The sequence below is a fragment of the Echiichthys vipera genome (assembly GCF_963691815.1).
Source record: "Echiichthys vipera genome assembly, chromosome: 8".
In the NCBI taxonomy this organism is placed as follows: Eukaryota; Metazoa; Chordata; class Actinopteri; order Perciformes; family Trachinidae; genus Echiichthys; species Echiichthys vipera.
This window is the reverse complement of record NC_139833.1, coordinates 3,336,929-3,363,711: the sequence shown is the minus strand read 5'-3', so window position 1 is coordinate 3,363,711 and position 26,783 is coordinate 3,336,929. Positions and strand designations below refer to the sequence as shown.

General features: G+C 44.9%; 1 protein-coding gene across 1 annotated transcript in view; it reads left to right on the top strand.

The window, feature by feature from the left end:
* syngap1b (synaptic Ras GTPase activating protein 1b) overlaps positions 1-26,783 on the top strand; it is a gene marked incomplete at both ends in the record, with an annotated part of 171,782 nt that overhangs the window by 54,102 nt on the left and 90,897 nt on the right. The window contains 1 exon segment of the mRNA XM_083918601.1: positions 10,556-10,661. Coding sequence (XP_083774727.1) covers positions 10,556-10,661 — 106 coding nt within the window.

Below are 26,783 nucleotides of genomic sequence, written 5' to 3'. Positions count from 1 at the left end.
TCGCTCAACTTAACCTGCCAAGCTGAACAAAAACACCCCCCCTCCCTCTTGAGTTCAGTGGCACTCCCTCTACCTCCCTCACTCCTTCCATCTTCTCCTCTTCCTCCCTGCCTCCCTCATCCAACGCCACCATCCCACCATGTACCCCTTTCTCCAACGGCGGCTTCTGTCGCACACAGCGCGGCACAGAAATTTGACACGTATGTTAATTTTACATTTGCCGATTGTTAGAATTTGCATCATAAATAACAGCAGTTGTCATGGATGCTCTAATCCATCGGTTATACAATTTATAACTCAAATTGTATGAAATTGGTTTCTGACCCGCTAGTGTCAACAGTTCCCAAACATGGACCCTTAAAATAAATATCCAACCGCAGATATTCTACAATTTAACTATGTTGTGATCAAGTGTCGTAATATTTCTAAGATCTAAACCAGGTCCAGGTCCAGAGACGAGTGTCTAAGATCTAAAACAAGTCCAGAGACGAGTGTCTAAGATCTAAACCAGGTCCAAGTCCAGAGCCGAGTGTCTGAGATCTAAACCAGGTCCCGGTCCAGAGACGAGTGTCTGAGATCTAAACAAGTCCAAGTCCAGAGACGAGGGTCTAAGATCTAAACCAGGTCCAGGTCCAGAGACGAGGGTCTAAGATCTAAACCAGGTCCAGGTCTAGAGACGACTGTCTAAGATCTAAACCAGGTCCAGAGACGAGTGTCTAAGATCTAAACCAGGTCCAGAGACGAGTTTCTAAGATCTAAACCAAGTCCAGAGACGAGTGTCTAAGATCTAAACAAGTCCAAGTCCAGAGACGAGGGTCTAAGATCTAAACCAGGTCCAGGTCCAGAGACGAGTGTCTAAGATCTAAACCAGGTCCAGGTCCAGAGACGAGTGTCTAAGATCAAAACAAGTCCAAGTCCAGAAACGAGTGTCTGAGATCTAAACCAGGTCCAAGTCCAGAGCCGAGTGTCTAAGATCTAAAAAAGGTCCAGAGACGAGTGTCTGAGATCTAATCCAGGTCCAAGTCCAGAGCCGAGTGTCTGAGATCTAAACCAGGTCCTAGTCCAGAGCCGAGTGTCTGAGATCTAAACCAGGTCCAGGTCCAGAGACGAGTGTCTAAGATCTAAACCAGGTCCAGGTCCAGAGACGAGTGTCTAAGATCTAAACCAGGTCCAGGTCCAGAGACGAGTGTCTAAGATCTAAACCAGGTCCAGGTCCAGAGACGAGTGTCTAAGATCTAAAACAGGTCCAGAGACGAGTGTCTAAGATCTAAACCAGGTCCAAGTCCAGAGACGAGTGTCTAAGATCTAAACCAAGTCCAAGTCCAGAAACGAGTGTCTGAGATCTAAACCAGGTCTAAGTCCAGAGCCGAGTGTCTAAGATCTAAAAAAGGTCCAGAGACGAGTGTCTGAGATCTAAACCAGGTCCAAGTCCAGAGCCGAGTGTCTGAGATCTAAACCAGGTCCTAGTCCAGAGCCGAGTGTCTGAGATCTAAACCAGGTCCAGGTCCAGAGACGAGTGTCTAAGATCTAAACCAGGTCCAGGTCCAGAGACGAGTGTCTAAGATCTAAACCAGGTCCAGGTCCAGAGACGAGTGTCTAAGATCTAAACCAGGTCCAGAGACGAGTGTCTAAGATCTAAACCAGGTCCAGGTCCAGAGACGAGTGTCTAAGATCTAAAACAGGTCCAGAGACGAGTGTCTAAGATCTAAACCAGGTCCAGGTCCAGAGACGAGTGGCTAAGATCTAAACCAGGTCCAAGTCCAGAGACGAGTGGCTAAGATCTAAACCAGGTCCAAGTCCAGAGCCGAGTGTCTGAGATCTAAACCAGGTCCAGGTCCAGAGACGAGGGTCTAAGATCTAAACCAAGTCCAGAGACGAGTGTCTAAGATCTAAACCAGGTCCAGGTCCAGGTCCAGAGACGAGTGTCTAAGATCTAAACCAGGTCCAGGTCCAGAGATGAGTGTCTAAGATCTAAAACAAGTCCAGAGACGAGTGTCTAAGATCTAAACCAGGTCCAGGTCCAGAGACGAGTGTCTAAGATCTAAACAAGTCCAAGTGCAGAGACGAGGGTCTAAGATCTAAACCAAGTCCAGAGACGAGTGTCTAAGATCTAAACCAGGTCCAGGTCCAGAGACGAGTGTCTAAGATCTAAACCTGTACATCTTAGCACAGTTAGAGATTGGCAGACTGCTGTTTGACCAACAAAAATCAAATGATCTGTGTTACAGAAGCTTAAATAATTTAGCTATAGATAAAGAGACGGATAGCGTCTTAACAGAGAGATCCAGTGAAGTGTCTGTGGACTCGCTCTCTTGGTTTCTTTGCGTACTCGATGCTGCGTTTAATAATAAAGGGCTGTTGAAGCCTTAACTCCTCGTCTCCGAAGGACTGATGCTGAAACATATCATTAACCGTTTCCAATTACAGTAAAATCAGTCGGCTGTGGCTGCTGTAGCATGTAACATGTGAGTCACCGTGTCAGCCGTGGCGTCAGTCGAGCCGCAACATCTGGTGGTGATGACGGAGTTTGCTGGTGTAATGTCAGGGAAATGATATGGACGCATGATCACGATCAAGCTCGTAAAAGATGAGAACAGCCTCTTTCGTTAAGCGTCCGATCCTGGAGAGGTGCCAGTTCATCTCCTGGGCACTGGCAGCCCCCTCGCTCCAACATCTCTCCATTAATTGCACGTATATAGGTCCTGTTTGGGCCTGTGTGTGTGATTAATAAAGTAATTCTTCTTCTTCTTCTTCTTGACTGAACGTAAGAATGGCGTTTGACCAGGTGCATCTCAGCCCTCTCTATCACAAAGGTCTTTTTTAAGTTTGGCCATTTGAAACTGGTAAAAACAGCATACCCTCACCTTTGCATAGCCAGTACGTGGTTCGTTATGTCTGGTGGGTTTCAGTTGAGATTAGTTGGTTTCTAGGTGCCATTCATCTTCAACGGTCGCGGGAGCCGATCCCAGCTGACATCGGCGTGAGGCGGGGTCCACCCTGGACAGGACGCCAGTCTATCACAGGACACATAGAGACGAACAGAGACAGACAACCATTCACACCTACGGGTGATTTAGAGTCATCAATGAACCCAACACCTGCACGTCTTTGGACTGTGGGAGGAAACCGGAGAACCCGGAGAAAACCCACGCAGACACGGGGAGAACATGCAAACTCCACACAGAAGGGCCCCAGCCGGGATTCAAACCAGGAACCCTCTCGCTGTGAGGCGACAGTGCTAACCACCACAGCACCGTGTCGCACAAGCCTTTCAACCCAAGTTTATTTTAGAAGTGGTATATTATGTCCTAAAGGAAATTGTTCCTTTTTAAATCCATGAGAGGTGGAAGTGCACCATCTGAAGTGCTTAAGAGTCAGTGTGCCAGCCTGACGCTGCCTCTCTGCGGGTGCTGAGTGCACGCCTGCCAGCTCTCTGTGCCCACTCATGGCAACCCCCAGCGCTGGTGTTATGTCAGCTGCAGACCCCCGCCACATCTGACCAATCAAAGCCAGCCGCATGCAGAGGAAAAATAGCCTTCAGGTGTTCTCCCTCCTGCTTATGATGGGTTGATGCTTAGTGGTGAGCTGATGTGTCCGGGTGGGATTGCAATGTATTCTGGGTCTTTTCCATGAGGCAAGTTGGCAGTGATGAATTGCACCGGGCAGGGCAGCGGTCGGGGGGGAAGAATGAGTGGGCTTGCACTTGTTCAAGTAGATGTGATTAAGAAAATTACCATATTTAGCTCCTTGTAATCAGGGGAGTGTAGGCATGTAGATTGCTTGTCAAGAGTTTAACTTTTTTGAGATCATTTTAGGCATTAGTGTGCATCTGGGGTTATGAAATACATGTTTACAGAACAGACACAAACCTGTGCCTCTGCTTACCAAACAAGTATTTCGTAACCTTCTCGCAACTCATACTGTAGATGAAAGTGAAACGCAACCCCTTTGTCTCCTGGATTCCATGGCAACAGCTGAAAATCTGGACGGAGAGAAGCATCACTGTAACCCTGCTGCTGAAAACCACCACGAAACCATTCAGTGGGATTACCCGGGGTCTCAGTTTGCTACTCCTCCATACTCCTCTCTCTGCGCCTTTCCTTGCGGAGTCAGAGCCGGCACAGCGCTCAGTCAGGCATTATGAAACCACTTTGCTTATTACGTATATTTAGAAACACTATAAAGCAACACGGTCTCAGTAAAGCTCCAGTTTGTAACCGCGGCTTTATTTGCGTTCCCGATCAGCGAGGAGCAGCGAGGAGCTGGTTGGATGTGAGGTTAATTTAGGTTTACTGTTACTCATTGGCACTAAAGAATATTCAATTAGTCGAACAGAGTGCCCGGCCACTCTCCTCTGCTGTTTCTCACATTAATCTGGCAGAGAGAATTAAAAGAGGCTCAGGAAAAAAGCTCGGTGCACTGAAAAGACTTTAAAATAAAGCGGGATGCACTCAGAAGGTTTGACTTTAGATTGAAGCTGGGTGTCTTTATTATATTGTACTGGTCTAATAATGTGGATATTCTCACACGTGTTCAGCAATACGGTGAAACTTGTCATGTAAGTTTGGTAAATGGACTTGTACTTATAAAGCGCCTTTCTCGTCTTCTGACTACTCAAGGCGCTTTCACAGTGTTGGTCACATTCACCCATTCACACCACATTGCCACACCCGTGCACAGCACAGGAGGACACCTCGGGAAGAAGCCGGGGATCGAACTGCCGATTTCTTGAATGGAGGACGACCCGCTCTACCTCTGAGCCACAGCCCAACCTATACCATTGCATCGTGGCTATCATTTGTATATCTCAGGGTGTATTAAGCCATTGTAAGCAATGTTACAAATGAATGAACAGGAAGGCTGCATGGTAATACACATTTTTTTAAATATCAGATATAACTTTTATGTCACTATGTATTTTGCATTGGACCTTTATTAGTATTTCACTTTCTGGATTATTTGATACAGACCTATTAATTATTGGTTATTATATCCATAACAGTTTCAATACAAAGGTGTGAAAGGATCAGAGTAACAATAACCAACATAAGTCAAATCAAAACAAAGCTAACATCAAATAAATCAAACAATAACTAAATGTGACAGAGTGCAACAGACATTGTGGTTAAACGTAGGTTTATACAATATACAACAATACGCAGCGTGCAGTTTAGCAGCATGTTGAGATAAAATAAGTACAAACTAAATAAGTGATAACAGTGTTAAAGTGTAGCATGATTCTTACTGAACTAAGTTACAGTACAACTAAATAAAGTGATGCAGTGATGATATATATGCTATCTCGTCTCGTCTCGTCTCGTCTCGTCTCGTCTCATCTCATCTCCAGCCTCTTATCCGGGTCGGGTCGCGGGGACACCAGCTTTAGCAGGGGACCCCAAACTTCCCTTTCCCGGGCCTCATTAACCAGCTCTAACTGGGGGATCCCGAGGCGTTCCCAGGACAGTGTGGAGATCTAATCTCTCCACCTGGTCCTGGGTCTTCCCCGAGGCCTCCTCCCAGCTGGACGTGCCTGGAACACCTCCCTAGGGAGGCGCCCAGGGTTCATCCTTACCAGATGATCCTGAACCACCTCAACTGGCTCCTTTCAACACAAAGGAGCAGCGGCTCTACTCCGAGTTCCTCACAGATGCTGAACTTCTCCCCCTCTCTCTAAGGGAGACTCCAGACCCCCTCCTGAGGAAACACATTTCAGCCGCTTGTACCTGCGACCTGGTTCTTTAGGTCATGAGATATATATGCTATGCTAGTGGATGCAATAAACGTCTGAAGCCGAATGTTATGATGATCCATGGAACAGTAGAGGTTTCATTCAGGTCCAAAGTAGCGGACAGACGGATAGAAAAGAACTTGATAAATGGTAAAAACCTCTCATTGTGTAACTGCCCCAACAACAGGGAAACTCAAGCGAATGAACATGCACACTCGGGGAATTCTCACACTGGACTCATAAAGAATGGATGCCGCTTAATATATTTTTCATCAAGTAGTTTGTACTGTAATCTCATCACAACAAGCAATATGTTTGTTCCGAGAAAGCAGCGCATAACAATGTCGTTCTGTGCACTTTGGTTACGCAAGCAGCAAAGTGGAGAGTAATCATATAGACAGTTGATTTATGGTGCTTTTCCCTGATTAAGTTGGATATAGAGACTCGTGCAAACAGCATCCCGACGCTGTGATGTGAAGCATCTTCTGCTTTGGCGCTCTAACTGGATTATGTGTGTGTTCATGTGTCCGATGTGATACAGCTGTAGCGTGGCAACAGAGAATATTGGTAGCTTGAAGTGGAGCAGTGTCTGAATTAAATTTTCATGTGCCCCTCTCGCTTTGATGGACACACATCTGCACATACAATATAGTAGTGAGACGCAGGCACCGACACACGCGTAAAACACTCACGCACTCGCTCACTCAGGCGTCTTTTTTACCTTAATAGAGTCCCCTTTAGAGTGAGTGGCTGTCTTATGGGACATATGGCTCAGTGTGACCTGCCAGTGTCCTTCACTGTTGTTGGCTTCGCCCCAAAACCCCCAGGCTGAACTACCCCGCACTGCTCTCTGCAGTCAGTCCCACCTTCTAACACTGGCTCTCTGTGTTCACACCAGCTCTCTTATGTTGTTATGATGTTGCATTTCTGTTAGACGCTAGTCTCAAAAGGACACAGTCAAAAGCACAGCAGTGTGGTATGAGAACACAAACAAAGCTTCTATTATTTCTACAGACGCCATGACTTCATGTCTGTAAGGATACAACGAGGCCAGGGGCTGCAATTCACTTCCAAAGGACTTTGTGAATGAAACAGTCATTTTAAATCCATTATTTTGCATTTGTTAAAGTTGCAATAATGGGTTTTTTTTTCTCAGTGGCCACTTTACAAGTTTCACCTGCAAAATTGAATGTAATCCAGCAAACAGATCAGCTATAAATTCTACCTTCATAAAAAAAAAAGGGCGGCACGGTGATGTGGTGGTGTCACAGCAAGAGGGTTCCCGGTTCGAATCCCGGCTGGGGCCCTTCTGTGTGGAGTTTGCTAATCTCCCTGTGTCTGCGTGGGTTTTCTCCGGGTTCTCCGGTTTCCTCCCACAGTCCAAAGACGTGCAGGTGTTCGGTTCATTGATGACTCTAAATCACCCGTAGGTGTGAATGTTTGAGCTACAACGAAACGCAGCATAACCGGCAGTGACGTGCCCCACCTGGTACCTGGTGTCACTAACGTCGGCGGCATATTTGCATTTTGGGAGGGAATGTCGCCACAGACACACACATTGTAACACTCAGCAACGAGGCAACAAGTGCTTTCATTAGTGGATCACATGATCTGTCACCATTGTTTTAACTCACTCTTTGATAGATAGGAGCTCAAAAGATAATTATTCATTCATCTTCAGCCGCTTGTCCCTGTCGGGGTCGCGGGGGGGCTGGAGCCGATCCCAGCTGACATCGGGCGTGAGGCGGGGTCCACCCTGGACAGGACGCCAGACTATCACAGGACACATAGAGACAAACAGAGACACACAACCATTCAGAAAAGAGAAAACTCACGCCGACACGGGGAGAACATGCAAACTCCACACAGAAGGGCCCAAGCCGGGATTTAAACCAGGAAACCTTTCGCTGTGAGACGACAGTGCTAACCACCACACCACAGTGTCGTCCGCCGAACAGATAATTAACTAGATGAAAATCTAGTGAGAAACATTTCCATGGTACATTTTGTGCACATTAGAGTTCTGGTCTTCATGAGCTGGAACTGTGTGAAGCTGTAGTGTGGTCTGAGTGGTGTCTTCAGAAGTCTCTCTGCGCACACAGAGTAACCACACCCCAAACCATCTCTCAAATGAAAACCACCCCCCAAAAAAAGAGTAAAGAAAGAAGAAAACAGAAGAACTCAAACCTAACACATTTTACTATCTTGTGTGATATTGTTTTTGTGCTGGGCAGGTTGTTGTGTACAGTGAGTTTATTTTTATCTGGGCGTGTTTGATGAAAACAGCTGGTTGATGCTTCTGCTGCTTCTTCTGAAAACTAGGTTAAGAGCGACCGGCTAAAAGAAGCTAAAACGCTGCATAAACACACAGGTGAATTCATAAAGAATGGACTGCGGCCACTCATAGCACTTTGAACTGCAACTGATATCTGCCCTGTCTCAAGGTGTGATTCTCCAAAGATGTTACACCGGTTAATATCAAAGCGCAAACACGCCGTGAAGTTTTGCAGTTGAGTTTTTTTGGTGTGTTATTGCAATTATCCATCTAGCAAAGTAAGAATTTGATTGTGTGCATATAACCTAGTTTAAAGAGTCATTTTGCTGATTTGAATCCAGGTCTGTGTCAAGGCAATGTCTGCGTTGAGTTCAGATGTGAACGATGCTCCGTTCTGTGGGGACTTTCTGTCAGGATCCAGGTTCTGTCGGCCCCTCCTCTCTTCCTTTTGTGTGAGTTTGTCTCCCTCTGTCTGTTTTTCCCTGCATGTGTCTCCCCTGTATGTTTGTTGGTCCGGAGCAGGTAGGCTCCGCAGGGGGTTCCTCCCCATCTGTATCCAGTTACGCTGATCACCTCCCTGTGTATATGAAGCATACACACACGCCGGACCGTTGTTCTCATTTACGTGGTAACTTCTCGTCGGTTGGCTCCCGTTTCTCGTTCAAGGTGTTTGTTTACTAATTATTGTTTCTTTGTTTTTCGCCCTCCGTAGTTTCCCGAGATCCCGTTCCCCTGTCCAGATCCCCGACTGTCCGTCTGTTACCAATCCTGTTACCCTCGACCGTCTCGTCCGTGTTGTACTTTCACCCTGTAATTGGTTCCCTTTTGTTTTTGTTATTAAATATTTGTTTAATTTGACCGTTCATGACACTTTCCCCGCGGAGACAGGTCAAACATCGTTCATATGAACACAATTCCTACATATCCATGACACAGACCTGGATTAAAATGGGTAAATGATCCCTTTAAATAGGTGTAAATAGCTCAGGACCACCACAGGAGGGCATTTCTCCCTTGGCGGGTTCCTTTAGTATTCTTTGTGCACGTTAGCGACATGTTAGTTGCTAATTTATTAGGCGCACCTAAGCAAAATCCAATGCAGCGTGATACAACAGCCCAGCTCTCACCTCTCAATCACGTCCCAGTGGGTTATTTGGGAAGGAAACCCATCGTGAATGTCTGCAGTCATTTTTTATTTCTGTGGTGTCGAGTCATGATTTATAGGTCTGTACTTCACCGTGTTTACTGCGTTATGTTGTAGTGTAACCGCGCTTCAAAAGGACCAGTGTTTCTGATTAGTGCGGCACATTCTCCCATTTGTTTCCCCTCAAGTCTCACTTTTTATGAAATCAGGGACTGTGGGGCCAGATGTAGCGGAGCTGTGAAATGTGGGTTTATTTTTATCTATCTATATTTTTTACCTTTTGCTTTCAATTTCCAGCTCCTGCAGATCAGACGGCGTATCACGCGGTGAACTGCTGCGGAGGATTTTTGAATTCTAGCTTTGTCTCTTACCTGATAAGAACGTCCCTGATGACATTATTGGATTCATTCAGACCGTTGTTCATTTTCATTTGGGGGGCGGCACACACCTCTTCCACCGTCATCCAGCACCCTGGGGCTTTGGTCTGAGCCCCCTGTCGTTCTCCCTGTACACACACGACTGCGTAGCAACTTTTGACTTCTGTTGAATGATGTTCTACGACCTTAAAAAATATGATTCACCGTGTCGCCTGTGGGTAGCACGCGAGCCCAAATCCACCCAAATATGGTTGTTGCGGCCAGTTTTTAACCTAAGTTTTAAACCGTTCACCTTACAGGGGATCGCTTGCTGGACTCGCACGTCTGTGTTCAATTATACTCAGAGTCTTGCTTCTTCGTTTAAGATGATTTATTTTCCTTATATTCACAGAACATTTCATTTGACTTGGTGAGCGTGAGCGTGAGGTCTAAAGCAGTGTCGATTCCCCCTGTTCCACCCCGGCAATGCCCCATTTCCTGGCTCTTAACCTGGCCTGGCGACCCCACCCACCCACTCTCTGTCAGCTGCCTCTAATTACGCCATGCTTTGGATTAATACAACGTAAATCTAATATTTAAATAAATAAGAATAAAACATAAACACCCCTTAAATCAAATAGGAATTCATTAATATAATAAGAGATTTTAAACTAACATAAAATATGGCTCTAGCTTGGATGAAGTTGATCTACTTGGTTGCTGTTGGTAGTTTCTTTGATCAAAGGTTTATCAGTTCATTCATGATTTTGGGATCCCTACTGGCACATATCGCACATTGCTTTCTCTGTTTGTTCTAAAAAGAAACAACCATAAAGCGCAAGATTTATTTAGCCACAGCTGTTTTCTACAACTATGAGTCAAACAGCACTGCGGTTATTTATGTGAACACAGGGGTTTTCTCTAAAAGCGACAAAGGGAAAGACGCAGAGTGCTCAGTTTCACCTGTGCGCTCATATTCTGCACCGTGCTCCAGGTGTGTGTGTGTGTGTGTGTTTGTGTTCTGACCTTGTGCTCTCTCTCTCTCCGTGCAGGTACACCCTTTGCTGATGCGCGAGAGGCGCTCAGAGTCTCACAGGAACAAGCTACTGCGGCGGACAGTCAGCGTTCCTGTTGAGGGACGGCACCATCCCGAGATGGGTGAGCGCACAAACCTTTTAACAGCGTTACTGTAGTTGATAAACATTCTCACTGAGGTCTTAATCAAGGACCAACCGACAGTTATGCTCTTTCTTGTCTCACTTCAAATCAAAGGATATCAAATGCACCATATACCTAATGGACATCTCTGCTCGTCTGAAGTATATCCCTCACTTTACGGGGAGTGTTTGGGTGATGGCGTGCATGTGTCAACTTTATTTGAACTTCTCTTCCTTCTTGTCCATTTTGATGTTATAAACATTATCACTTGTGCTACTTCGGGTTAGTTTGCTTATAACAATAGGATAGTCGCATAGCAACAGCACTGATGTAAAGCTCTTGGCATCCTTTGAGTCATTACTCCGTGTTACTAGCAATGCACACAGCCGCACTCTGCGTCTGAGCAGAGATAAAAGAATCTCGTTTAATCGGGGCTTAAAGCAGCTGTTTTCTTTTATCTGATTTCGCCTCACTGTTCTCTCGTGAGGTCGGGTGATTTCTCAGTCACCTTGCTTCGAGATTCACGCATTGATACCTTGATAATCACGCATGTCTTTTGAGTTCTCTATGTCTTTATTCCTTCCTCAATCTATTCCTCCGTTCCTCTTCTTTCTCATTATCCTCCCTGCTTTCGTATTGTCCTCTCAAACTCTCCAGGACTCTGTGAAACAGACCCTGTGATAGCTGCCTCCCTCTGTTTGTTTTGCCTGACTCAGTCTCTCTGGGCCCTCTAATGTACAAATGTCCCGCTCACTGTCTCACTCTTCCTTCACCCTCCACCTCTCCGTCTCACTCAGCTATTTTAAGGGCCTCCCTTGCGACAGCCTCCGTCTATGATCCTGCCGTGGCTGCCACCCTAACAGTTGTGCTGATTCAACTGGATGAATATTTCCCTCGCTCTTCATACGGGTGGCTCTTTGACCTTGAAGCAGCCAAGGCAGCACTGACACATCAGTTGACATGGTCCAGCCACGCTTTGACATATGCTGACGTAGCAATGCCAGTTCAGACTGCCCACGCGTAGGTGCATTTTAATGTATTTGCATATCGGGGCTCGTACAGGTGCTTGAAATCCTTGAAAATGCTTGAATTTTAAAGTTGAAGTTTTCAAGGAATTTTTGATAAAATACTTGAAAATGCTTGAAACTCGATCCACATGTCTTTCACAACAAATAGCTATACAATAGAAATATAATTTAATTATATCTTACTTATCTTTCTGGTATTACGAAGCATTTAGGGTGTTTTATAACGTAATACCATCTCTTTTATCGAGATTGTTATGGAAAAAACTAAAGTAAAATAATAAATTTCATGTGTATTCATAGAAATATGGTATTTACCACAACTGTAAGGTGCTGGAAAAGCTGGAAAATTGACCTTGAACGTGCTTGGTAAATGGTAAATGGACTTTCTAGTCTTCTGACTACTCAAGGCGCTTTCACAGTGTTTGTCACATTCACTCAGACATTCACACTGATGGCAGTTGACATCTACGAATCATCTAATCTAACCATAAACACCACATTTACACACACATGCGCAGCACGGGGAGCAATTTGGGGTTCAGTGTCTCGCCCAAGGACACTTCGACATGTGGACCGGGGGAGGTGGGAATCGATCTCTCAAATGGAGGACGACCCACTCCTCCACTGAGCCACAGCTGCCCCTAAAGCTTGAAAAGTGTTTGAATTTGACGTTGGAAAATGTGTATAAACCCTGTCTTATGTTAGCATGCTACGCTACAGGCCATAATGCACTGACAGCATTGTGGACCATCTGTGGTGACCACGCCCAAAGGAGCCAAAAGAGATTAATACGCCTCAGGCAATAAGTAATTATCACATCGACAAAAAAGTAAATGGATGTTGTCATCAGGCCACAGTCAGAGATGCAGTCTACAGGGAGCCACATGACCTATTCTGTTAAATCCCTGATAAGCCAACAAAGGTTCAGAAATGATACTAATTCAGTGTGAATACATTAAGTGTCTCATCAAGACAGTTTAATGAGTCATAGCATAGAATTTCTCATTATATAGAGGTGGCTATGTGCTGGACTGTTTCAAGGAAGCAGATACATGTATTTCCCCAAATGTTGGTTATTCCTTTAATTAACAAATATCTCTGTGGCGCGTCCTTCACGGCAACATTTGGGGTCTTACTACTGCAGTAGTACGACGACATACAGGATGATCCTGCACAGAGCATCCTGCAATAAAGCCCAGTTCCCACTGGACACAAAACAACAGCAACACCCGTAAACATCTGGCTTTTGTCTTTAGTGGGAGATTTTACAATTGGTATTCATTCCCAGGACAAATTACTCTGCACTACTCACAGGTATGATATGTAAATGTTCGCCCCTGTTCTGGCACAATGGTGTGACGGTTGTCGCCTCTGTTGGTAACTTTCGCGACTCTTTGACATCTCAGCCACAGATTGGGTCTGTGTCTTGTTCCCAATTTGTCAGCACCAACTTCAAAAGGGAAACTGAATAATTAACAGCTATACAAGAGAAGCAACAGTATTTTTACTGACCTCCATGCTCCATTACTCACCCTGTTTTCCGGCACATTCATAACATTGAACTTGACACAATAGGAAAAACATTTTAGGGGTTAAAGAAAATCATCATTGTTTGCTTTTATTTTAAATGCTCTCTTAATAATGTCACTGTCAGTGTTGGCAATTAGGGCGCACTCACACTGTCCTTCTGTACCGTGCCCAAACAGGTTTTACGGGTAAAGTCTAGTTCGTTTGACCAGTGTGAGTGCAACCGTACCGCGCCTAGCCAGCTGGCCGTCCATGGCCCGTTTGAGAGAGGTGGGCTTATGTAAAGCGTTTTTTGTCGCCTGTTCGAACATAGAAAAAAAAAAGAAAGACGGACCACGCGCGGACATTTAACAACAACAACAATGGTGGGGAAAGGTTCACGTTGGTGTGATGCGGAGGTGGAGTGTTTACTGCAGATTTGAGCCGTCAGACTTATGAATGCGATATCTCAGCAACCGCTGTTGGGAATGTCTTCAAATTTGGGACAAACGTCCACGGGGCCTCAAGAATGAACTGATATGATTTTGTAGGTCAGGGATGCCCAATCCTGCTCCTGGAGAGCTACTGCCCTGCATGTTTTAGGTTTGTCCCTGCTCCAACACACTTGACTCTCATAATTATCAAACCTGTGACAAGCTTCAGCTGCTGTCCTTGGCGAACACATCATCAGACTCAGGCGTGTGAGAGCAGGGAGAAACCTAAAACATGCAGGGCAGTAGCTCTCCAGGAGCAGGATTGGGCACCCCTGGTGTGGGCCAGAAGTCAAAGTCACTGTGACCTCACAAAACTCAAGAATCCCTACGTCAGTTTTGACAACATTTCATGCAAACGTCTGTCAGGATACAAAGGAAAATAGGAAGTGATGACAGATCATGTCTAAAAGGTCAAAGGTCAACTTCACTGTGACATCGTTATGTTTCATAACTCGGGAACAGAAGGGGAGACATTTGGTCGCATACTGAATTGGTGACACTGATCCGGAAACTGCTGATTGTGTAGATCTTCTGCGCTGCAGGTTTGAAGAATACACTTTAAAAGATGTATTAAAGTCCTTCAAAGTCTTCTACATGTATTTAAGTGTTGACAGGCATGTAAAGAAACATGTTTTGCCTGTCTTATTATGTCTAAATCATTCATATACCTCTGAACTAGGCCTCCATTGAACACGTTTCCGAAACAGTCGGGGCGATTCATCCCAAACTGATGAATGAATCGCATCTTTTTACAAAATTAAAAAGACATGACCTCGCAGCCATCCAAAGGATCCAAATCGTGTCCTTTCAGAGTACTTTCATGTTCTGAGAGAGAGGGACGTTTAAACTGCAGCTGCGGCGGCTGCCAAACACTCATCCACGTGTTTCTGACAACATTCATACGTCAACCTCGATTCATTCTTCATCAGAGGAGGTAAAAGCCTGCGTTTTTCACCAGATATTGATGAACGGAGACGTTTGACAACAATCCCAGCTGGATGTCTGATGTAGTGACACACTCAGATGGAGGATATTGGGCTTCATATTCAATACGCGATTAGTCAAACACATAATGCCTCGGTAGGTTTTTTTCCACTCCTTTGTCGCTGTCATAACACATCAAGTGACGCGGGTGCGTTCGTTTCCCTCTTTCGTACCCTTCTCTGTAGCTTTAAGGCTCCAAAAAACCCTTTTAAGTTGAGGGGGTTATTAATGCATAATGAGCACATTAATTTTGCTGGGTAATTACGGTGCAGCCTAAGCATTTTATTCAAATACGAGGCTTAATTAACTTTTCACGACAGTGACAGGGGAATGTGATTTTTCTTAACTAGACAAAAATGTTTCTTCCTGCTGTGTTGGTTTTGTCAGACCCGGGCAGGAAAGAGGACTCAGATGCGGAGGTTCGCGGATCAACACAGAATTTATTAACTTGACGTCAGGAACGTGGCGCAGTGAAAAAGCCACAAACGAAAAATCACTCCGCACAGGAGGAACAAAACCAAAGTCGCCAGTAATAAGACAAAGTACAAAATAAAGACGTTCCAACCAGGAAGGAAACAAAGTCACAAGAGAATTCAAAAAGGGAAAACTCACTTGGACCAAAACAAGGAACACAAACACCTGAACAAGGAAACAAAGAACTGGAAAACATGAACAAGACTGTGGGACATAACGCTGGATACATTCGACACAAGGTACGAAATAATCTGGCACGGGACAAGATGGAAGACACAGACTTTATACACATGAGGGGAGGGGAACCACAGGTGGAGACAATCAAGGATCAGGGGAGGACGTCAGACCGGTGACACAAGAGGAAGGGCAAGTGACCTGAAACGAGAGGAGAGTTACTTTTCAAAATAAAACAGGAAATGCACAAGACAAAACCCAAAGACATGACAAACCTCCCCGCGGCGTGACAGGTTTTATGTGTAGTCGCATTAAAAAAGGGTCACATTAGTATTTATTGTATGGTATTACTCTCACTCTAAATCACCCGTAGGTGTGAATGGTTGTCTGTCTCTGTTTGTCTCTATGTGCCCTGCAATAGACTGGCGTCCTGTCCAGGGTGGACCCCGCCACGCATTTTTACAGTCATCAATGAACCGAACACCTGCACGTCTTTGGACTGTGGGAGGATACCGGAGAACCCGGAGAAAACCCACGCAGACACGGGGAGAACATGCAAACTTAGCCAAATGTTAATATCTAGGTCTTTTTATCATCTGCGTGCCCTTAAAAGAAGCTGTGTCCACATGTGACGACGGAGAAAAGTGGGTCGACACTTTCTGGGGGTCACACTAGATGGGTTCTTCGATGGCTGTAAAGTCCGATGTGGGACTTGCAAACACGGTTGCAGACGTCACAGGGGAAGTTCCCATCTTGAGCTGGTTGCTAATGGGGTTGTGCGCGCTTCTCATCTGCTTTGCGTTCTAGATCTGTTGTATAGAACCTGACGCCTTCTTCACAAGAAGTTCGCCACTTGGGACGGTCAGTGGCGAGGGTCTCAAGGGCAGGGGTTGGAGACTGCACTTCTTGAGAGATGTTTTCAGGTGGTCTTTATAGCGCTTACGCTGACCTCCTGCAGACCGGCGACCGGCAGAGAGCTCTCCATATAGAACTTTACGCGGACGTCTATCCTCTGGCATTCTGGCAACATGTCCCAGCCAGCGAAGTTGTATTTTGAGTAGGTTGACTTCGAGAGGCTCGATGTTTGCTGGCCCGCGTATTTCTTTGTATGGCACTTTGTCGCACCATTTAAGCCCCAGGATGCGTTGTAAACAGCTCGTGAGTTGAGCAAAATGATGTTCTCCAGAATATTTATCATTTCAACAATAGATATTTTATAAAAGAAGAGGCCAGGTATCCTCTCTCTTTTCAGTACTGTAGCGTCAGGATCAGGACAGCTGGGGATGAGTTAAGGACACTTTCCAGCTAATTCCCATAGCATTATGAGATGCACAGTCCCTCATGTGCCAATATATGTTGTTTTAGAGGCAAAGTGGGCAAACAAACAGGAAGCCTTTACGTTCTCCCGCTCTCTCTCCCTCATTAACCTCTCCAGAACGTGATGCGATAATCCCCATTAATGAATTTGGCCTTTAATGTTTTGTGTTCGAATTGTAAATTGACTTCATCTAAATCTGCTCTGTTATTAGAGGAACCTTATTATGTGAATGACTTCGCCGCAGGGAGAGGAAAAAATGGCAGCGGTACAAAGCTGATTGGTTGTTAACTCCGGCTGAGTAGTTTTTCAGCAACAGCGGTTTAAACATACGCCACTTCTCCTCAGTTTGTCCTTGTCCGGCTCACTTATTCCTCTCGCCACCTCGGCTTAGCAGACAATGGTGATGAAGCGGGCTCAGCTGAGCAATTGTTCCAGTGCCCTTTACAAAGCGTGACCTTCACACAATAAAAGTGTATTTCAGTACAGATGCTGCATTCTGGGCGTCTTCTTTCAGTGTCTGCTCACAGAATTTATTAAGGGTTTAGATACAAGTGATACAGCATCAACATCAACTATATTTTCAACCTTCTTCCAACACTATTCTGTCATTCTCCCCTTCCTGCACTTTCTTTTCTGTCTCACCACGCAGCCTTTATTTACCCTGTTCCCTCCCTGCTCCGGAGTCCTCCCGACACACCATCCGACTCCACTCACCCACTCAACGAGGCCCGCAGGCTACATGTTCCCTTCCAAAAAGGAGGAGGATAAAACAATGACGCCATTAATTAAAGACAGAAAAGACGTTTCACATAAAGAAAAAAAGGAAAGGTGTTAGACCTTCCTCTGTCGTTAGTGTTGAGATGAGCATCGTGAGTCATTCCGATCATCTGTCGTCTCAGAAGACTTCAACAAAAGACTAGAGATGATTCCTCTGCATTATTTCAGTTTCTGTGTTTAAAGGAAAACTTTTCTCAAAGGGAGAACGAGGCAGTTAACAAGTGTAACGCATTGTATCAGATAGATCTCAGCTTATAGACATTTTCTCATGTACATGTAGACACGAGTCTGAACACTGGCATCATCTTCGTTTTTGCACAAATGTCTGTATGAAGATCGAAAAACATGCACAAAAAGTGCCCAAAGCAATTTCAGTCCAAAGCAACTGGACTTGGTTATTTGTGTAGGAAGACGTTTCACCTCTCATCCGAGAGGCTTCATCAGTTCATGTACGCATCTCACCAGGCTGGGACTGGACCAGGACCAGGACCAGGCTGGGACTGGTCCAACTAAGGGCGCACTAAAGGGTCCTTGTCCCCCCCTCCAGGCCCGTTTGTACTCACTCTACCTGGGCCTCTGTGAATGCTTCTTGCTGCCTATACGTCATCATGCCGTAACACGCCACACGCATTGATGACGTCATGGCGATGCGTGGCTTTGTTTCCAAATCTTTCCATAGACCTCGGAGTTTTTGTGCGTCTTGTCGACCGTTTTTGAATCTTTTCATCGACCAAATCTGCAGTAAACACTCCACCTCCGCATCACACCAACGTGAACCTTTCACCGCCATTGTTTTAAATGTCCGCGCATGGTCCCTCCTTCTTTTTTCTATGTCCCAACAGGCGCACAGAAAATGACGCCAGAACCGCCGTAGGCCTCGTGCTCGTACACGTGCGCACGCTCGTGCTCGTACATGTGCAAACGTGCTTTACAAAAGCCCACCTCTCCCAAACGTTTCTTGACCGGCAAGCGTTCCGCTCCTAGGCGCGGTACAGTTGCACTCACACTGGTCAAAGGAACTAGACTTTAGCCGTGGAACGTGCTTGGGCACTTTACGGATGGACAGTGTGAGTGCGCCCTTAACTACAGTGGTTGGAGTCACAGGAGGCCATTTGTGAACAGTCGTTCTTTGAGGTTAGATTGTTGAATCTCCTGGGAAGAGATGAAAGGGCAGCATTGTAAATTGCAGATAAGTGGAGTCTCAGACCTCCTCCTCTGGTTAGCGATGTTTTCTTTTACTCCTCTTTCAAACCATCTGTCCTCTCTGTCCAGGATGCACAAAAAGGTTACTTTCAGTCAACAATGTAAATGATAGCCCACTGTCTTGAGCCACAACTGTCCCATAAACTAAAACATCATGGTGAAAAGTTGCACCATATACACATCAGCCGCAGTTTTAACTGTCACATCTACTGGAGGGAGTAACGAAAAAATAGACTCTGCACAATAATAGGAGCACTCTGTGTTATTTAGGTGACGAGGGGTTCGGTCTGCCCATACCTGCTGGGTCAGAACATCTATCTACATATAAGGCTGATGTCATCAAGCACAAACAGCAGGAGCATTTTAATTAGTTTGCAAACTTTTCTGCTCTATCTGTCCGGAAACTAATTACCAAAGTAGGTGCCTGTGCTCCACATACTGGAGTTGAAGCATCTATAGCCGGATGGGATAACCTGTATATATGCAATGACCTTCTTTTGTTATTTTCAAGGAGGGCAGTAACGGAGTCATGGATGGATGGCCAGGTGCTAATCGAATTTAGCTGGTTTAAGGATTTTGCACATTTATGAATGTTTTAAACTTATCTTATCTTAACTTATCTTCACTGGAATGCAAACTTGCACGCCTAACAGAGGGCGCATGTTTGATTCTTTTACGTTTACTGCCGCAGCATCACTTTAAAGGGATGCATGTGTTTGTGAGTGCTTATATATATTGTGATAGAATAAAACATGCCCTTCATCTTCATACGTGTGGCTTCTTGAATATGAAATACCCCAAAATATCTCAAAATGACAACCTCGGTAAACAGAATGAAATGAATGAAATATCAAAGCAGGCCTGCGACTCCGAACGCCACTGATCCTGTATCCCATCTGTCAGAGCTCCGACTGCAGGCTGCTAACCTGAAAGAAGTCACCGTGCTGTATTCTGACACTGGATTTACTACTTTATTTCTGTCTTTGCATGATTACACGAGCGAATCTCACATACTTGCCACTGTTGACCTCTGAGTATGTGAAAATGTGTCCAACCTGCACATTTCTTGTCCATCAACACCAGAAAGAGCTGCCAGCCTGAACCGAGCCCGCTGCCGTGGACTTTAAGGGTCTTAGTCAGGGCTGCCAAACTGCCAGGCTGTAAGTGTAGTTATTACATTTTCATTATGATTTCGAACAATCCGGAAAAAGAAACCTGAATAATTTATGAAGTGGGTCCAAGAAAAGTCATAAAGGGACATTTTGAAAGATATTTGACTGCCTCTTAAGTATTAAACTGTATGATGAAGAAAAGCTGGATTCAGAACTGAATTAACAGTCTATCTCTGTTTGATATAGACCGGCGTAATTAGCTGCTTCAGTGTCTTGAGCTCAGTGATAAGAGTTAATTTAGAGTGTTATGACAATAGAGGCGTTTTCCGCTAGTGTGAGCCGGAGTAGCAGTGTTACTGTGCAGGATGACGGTGTTTAAACCGTGTGATTCAGTCCCTGGGAAAAAGGGAAAATATGGCCCTAAGAAACCCGGCCCTGTCTTTGGAAAGATTTGCTGAATCATCTGTCTGTCTTGACTTTGGAACGGCGACTGAATACAGATTGTTTGCTACACTGTTGTGTTTGGGCTTTGATGGACACGGACATGGAGCCCTCCTGAAAAACGAGTGCAGCACTTTATGAAGCTGCACGTCCTCCGGGCCTGATCAATAGACTGCACTTTGCAACTGTTTTAGACTGAATATTTTTACCGAGTTGCATATTTTAGCTTATGCAAACGATGACTCATTATCATACTGGAAATCATAGAGAGCTGCGTTTGGGAAGTTGTTGGAATTTACCCCCAAATTGGAAGTGTTTAATCAGACTTGACTGCCACAAGGAACGACCATATCTTTGTAATGTGCAGTTTTTGGTCTTTGCCCGTTCTCTGTTACTGTCAGTGTCTCATTCTGACATCTTCAGCTCTTACTGTGTGTATGTGTGTGTGTGTGCGTGTGTGCGTGTGTGTGTGTGTGTGAGTGTGTGTGCGTGCATGTCAAAAAATGAAACAACAGATATGGAAACTGCCTGAAGGTGTCATTTTGGTTATATGACCAGCCAAATATAAAATGGTCATGCTTTTGATTACATCTTAAATTACCTAGTGGATGATGGACCTGCCTGAAACATAAAAATAATCGTAAATATACACCACAAATGTGATGTTTTGTGTCCTGAATGCTCCATAGGGTGCTGGATAAAGCGCTGAGACCACACCGACCAATATGCTGGACGGCGGTGTTGGTCTGTCAGTCGGCTCAGACATTCGTCGTCCACCTCAGGATGATTAAATGATAGCTTCTTTAACACCAGCACCATCATTAGGTCAAAATTTGAATTGGTCCAATACTTCGATTGATGACTAAATACCTGAAAACCTAAAGATGATCCCATAATTGTGTTTGTTGCTAACAAGCAGATGTTAGCATGCCAACATGCTGAACTAAGACAGTAAACATAGAAACGTTATATACCAGCTGATCGCCATGTTAGCATTTAGCTCTGTGCCTTAGCCTCACAGAGCTTCCAGCTTCTAGACCAAGGATTTTCTTGGTCAACAGTCGTCATTTAGAGCGACAAGGCGACTAATCAACCAATCGACACATATATTTGACCCTTTCCTGTGGTCATCCTTGTTCTTTTCAAAGTGTTTCCATATTTTAGACGTATGTCCAGACTTTATTGGCTATTAATTATTAACTGTCTAACGGCAACGTGTTAAAAAAAAAGCACTGACAGTGAGTAAGTGTCACGACTTCCTGTATCTGGCCCTTCAAATTAAAAGTCCTCCAGTCTTAAAGGCCGGCTGCCAGTCACATGGATTTTCGCTCCAAATGTTGTTGTTTTTTTTCCTGCGACCAATGGACTAATTAAATTTTAGGTTAGGTTAATGGATGACTCTAAAAATCACCCGTAGGTGTGAATGGTTGTCTGTCTCTGTCCGTCTCTATGTGTCCTGCGATAGACTAGCGTCCTGTCCAGGGTGGACCCCGCCTCACGCCCGATGTCAGCTGGGATCCACTCCAGCCCCCCCGCGACCCCTACAGGGAAGAGCGGTTGTAGATGAATGATGATGATAATGTTTTTGTGGTTGACCAGTGCTTGGTCGACTCTTTGGGGGCAGCCCTAGTGTAAACGCTAATAAGACCTGAACTCTACTGGTGCTAACTACAGACAGTCGGAGTGTCTTTCGAACTAACTAAATGTTACCAGGACTGATGTGTGTTCAAACAGAAATGAGGCCATGATCAGCCTTTTCCAGGTCTGCAGAGGAACAACTACTGAACAACTTTATTAACCGGAGCATCAAAGCCTAAAGCTCAGAATCCAATACAGATGAACAACATTGCTTGGGCAGAGCCTTCTAGTACATTCGAACATCCAAGGTCTTTCTGAGTGGAGATGAGCGAGTCGGGTGGAGCAGAGATATCAGTCCTCCTCCGGTGTTTGGGTGGGTGGCTGCAGCCAGTCAGATGGAGCGATATCAAGTTTTTCTGACATTATTAGAAACCAGCTTGAGCAGAAGACTGATATTTCACTCTAGCTGGCAGTCAGGTGTCTTCCACATATGTCATAAGTGTGTTTGCTCACAGCTGGCATGTTGAGATAATATAGCAGGGCACTCCTAACGACACCATGCATTAAGGTTTGCATGCAAAACGCTATGTAAATGGCGTGATTATGTAACAGGAAATGTCTTCCTTAGTGATATACCCCGTGGGCTGGTGAGATATAACAGACAGCTATATTATCATACCTCAACAACATGCATAAAGTGAAAATTGCGAGAGAGAGCAAGCAAGCCTGGCCTCGGTTTGAGTGACAGTGGGCCACCAGCTCAGCGCACACGAAGGTCTTTAGCTCTCCAACACCGCAGTTCTTATTCAGCTTCAGGTGTGGTAGTCAGCGTACGCACATGCACACTCTCAGAGCATCTCGCCGGCTCTCTAGTCCATGGGGACTGCTTCTACCTGCCATGCAACGATGAGAGGATCCAAAGCCTCTGAAAGGGTCACTCACCAAATTCTCATCTCCCCAAGGTGTTTGAAACAGATGATTTCAGACCAGTCCACCTTCATTTGATGTGTTTAGGCTGCATACACCATTAGTGCACAGCGTCCCTATGTCTATATAGTATCATATATAGTGTGTGCATTCATTAGGAGTCTACGAATGCAGGTTTCAAGTTCCAGGCATGTGTGTTGATGGCGTCGGCGCTGAGATGCTGACGGTTTCATTGCGAGTCTCTCCACAGTAGATCATTGATCTTCAAGCTCAATGATCAATGCAATACTCCTAATCTACTCCAGTGATTCTCTACCAGGGGCACTTGTACCAGGGGGTGCTATTACAGTTGTCAAAGGGTTCGAGAAAAACAAAAAAACATGTCCACATAATTTTGTTAAGGACGAAAACACAAGTAGGTTTAGTAATGAACCACCAGCTGACTGCCTCCCACCGATCTGAGTCAGTTGTAACACCTTAACTCCACCTGCTGTGATTGAGCGTTTATTAGACAGCGACACAGTTTGACGGTTTTCTTGTGCAATGAAGAATCCTGACAGACATTTTGGCTATGTTCACCTTCGGTCTTACCTTCAAGTAGTTTCAAAATTGGCTAAACCGCTTGTTCACAAACTGTCTGATCCTCTGTCGGACTTGCGATGTTGCCGCGTCCCCAGATCTCAGCAGCTACTCTGCAGAATGAAATTTTACCATGTAATAATAACTGATAGATTAGCCCTAAAATCCAGATGTTGATTTACACAGACTAAGAACTGCATTCTTACAATTCCTATTTTTACTAGTTCTGCTAATACTTTCCAGTTGGCATCAAAAAAGTGCTTCACGACTTAGAAATACATCAACTCAGACACTGACAGACAGGCGGTCATGCCTGCACATATGCCACATCAAACCACATCACCTAATTTGACAATTCCTCCTGGGGTGGCGTTTTAGAAATCTGCATACACTCCTCTGGGAAATAAACGGCTTCATCCAGCTGGTTAATACGGTGAAACTCCCCCAGGACCCAAACTAGTCAGCATCAAACACTCGCTAGTATCACCTCGAGACAAGATGGCAGTCGTGTTCTCACCGCTGTTTGCTTCTTTTTCAGTTTAAGCTGCGTGTTCAGCGACAACCTGCTTCACACAGAGTTACACACATTCACACCTGGCAGATACCCAGAACAACCAGTCTTTTACTATTGGGCACTTCACAGCTCTTCAGGCAGAGTTTTGGGGTGAAGTGTTATGTTCAGGCTCATCTCGACAGTAGCTGCAGGTGGGAGTGTGTTTCATTCACTGCCCTACATTTTACCCAAATGTTGTTGCTTCTGCACACATTCAGACCGACAGTGTGCATTAGCTTATTATGAGTGAGAGATCTAAGTGCATTGCATAAAAAGTATTTGAATAGGTCTGAGCGTGTACGTGAAATATCGTAGAGCCTCTCATTAAGTCTCATTTATTCACTATTGCTCAATGCTTCCCAAACAAATGCACATTCACACAGAAGAGTGGCCTGCTTATGCAAGTGTGAGACTGTTAATGTGAGTAAAGTGTTGTAAATAGTCGTTTTTAGAGCATATGACTGGATAAATCAACTTTGGATTGTGCTGAACAAGGTGGGTGAGAGTTTCTCGGGCAAACTGAGCGAACAGGTGTGAGATAAAGAGTCACCAAAGTCATGATTCATCCTCTGGTCAATGTAAAAGTTTGTACAAAAATAAAAGTCAATCCAGCCAATAGCTGTGGAGATGTTTCATTGGTAGATCAAATGACCGACCAACCGATAGACCAACAGTGCCTTCGCTAGAACTGTGACGCTACAATCTGCCCTTTTGTCTGAGCAAAGCCATCTTGTATGTTTAATTTAGTAAAGTGACGTGTTACGCACCAGTCTAGGGGGCCTAGGGCACAACATGAAAAAGCCCCATCTTCCCCAAGTCCCAAGTGGCCACAAACAATGATTTGGTTGGATACTAAGAAAAAGGTTAAAGTGACAACAATAGATAATGATATATATATATATATATATATATATATATATATATATATATATATATATATAAGCTGAGCTATAGGCTTCAGGGTGGACTAAGGCCAAAATAACAACCAAAAGGTTCCTGTTTAGGACATAATATCCTTACCTAACCGAACTTAAGAAGAAACAAATGACACAAGATTTACCTCCCTAACTGAATAAACAGGAAAAAACAATGTTGACAAAAGTGAAAGTCCGCCGCTACTACTCAAAGAAACTGAAACTACCGTATTTTCCGCACTATAAGGCGCACCACATTATAAGGCTCTAAATTCACTGATGTTAAGTTTGCGTGCTAGCGCTGTTGCCTTCAGTGGAATAGTGATTGTACGGACACTTCTACTTGCTGCTCTCTGTTCAACAACCCACTGTTGGAGTTTGTCCTCCAGCTGCAGCCGTCTCGCTCTGTTCCCTCTAAACTCTGTTTAGTCTTCTTTACTTGGCGCAGGTCGTCTTGTTGCTTCCTCCACTTCGGCACCATTGATTGGTTCATGTTCAACTCTCTGGCTGCTGCTCTATTCCCGTGTTCTCCTGCGTGACTAATGGCCTTGAGTGTAAACTCTGCGTCGTAAGCGTGTCTCTTAACAGGATATCGTATATCTCAACATGCACCGCGCGTTACTTCTTCTACGGGGGAAATAGAGTCGGCGGCTGCTCACCGTAGTTGGAGACCTGTTGTGGCTCAATATTGGTCCATATTTAAGGAGCACCGGATTATAAGGGGCACTGTCGGCTTTTGAGACAGTTAAAGGTTTTTAGGTGCAACTTATAGTGCGGACAATACGGTACATTAAAAAGGACTACAAAGCTGAGCTGAAGTGCGGCCTGTTGGGAGATGAGGAGGATGAGGAATGCCTGCTAGCATCAGACGTCCGCCATCTTGGCTCTTCATAAACCCGGTAGTTTTCAGCATGCAGCCAATCAAGAGCCAGGGCCTGGATCCACTCCACCATCCACGGCACGGCTATGGCACACACCTATTTGCATAAATGATTGGAAGCAGAAAAAGACCCACAGGGCACACACACACACACACACACACACACACATTGGCTTAAAAAAATGACTGCAGTCTTAACAGAAGTCTTTTGCAGACATATAACATCAGTTTCGGTCTACACTTGATCAACATGGTCCCGCATCAACGCAGTTCAAACAGAGAAGCACTAAAGACTCATCAAGAGGAGCTAGCTTTAATTCATGTAAGTCTGTGTTGTGTAAGTGTGTTTGTCCCCAGGCCTCCACACAAACCAGCAGCCCTATATATATACCATGAAAGCCCAAAGCCCTTTTCTAACCTTAAGCCTCCTGCTTGCTCTCAGCGTTGCATCAGCCACCCAGGTGTGAGTCGTGAATAGCTCCATAAAGGCTGCAATGTTGTCGCTGCGGCGGTTCGATGAAGTAGATGTAGAGACGCACAAAGGAAAACCAAGGTGCAGTGACCTTGACAGAGCTGCTGGTGAGTTGGCAATACATCCGCCTTTACAAAAGAGTAAAAATAGACTAGAGGAAGTGGTAGAAGAATGTTCAGGACGAGGCGATCAGCACGACGACAGAGGTTAGAGCACCGCTCGCTTAAAGAGTTTGAGAATGGAGACGTCAGTGCCAGCTCTGCTGTGATGGGGAGACATTGCACAAACGATATCAATTTGGACTGTTTTTGTACTAAAGGAAGGTGGTGGAAAAGAGGAGTGGGGATAATTTGTCTGCCAAGTTTTTGATTGTATCTTTTCCTAAGTGTCATGTGTTTTCCCATTTGTTATTTTAATCGCACATTAATGTGAAATCCACTGGTTCAATCTCTGAAACGCTCCAATTTGGAGGAACAACTCCCTGAACGACCTCTACAGTAGAGATGATTTACTATATATGACCAAATACATCTCATAGATGGTGCACAGCATTTCCTTGTATTGAAAGTCAGACCTAACTTTTATAAATTAATGAATTAATGAATTAATTAGACTGCATCGTTCTGTCAGTCTGTCACCAAAACGTTGCTGTTTTAATTACAATGCAATGAAGTGATGGAGATGAAATAATTGCACCGCTCAAAGCTT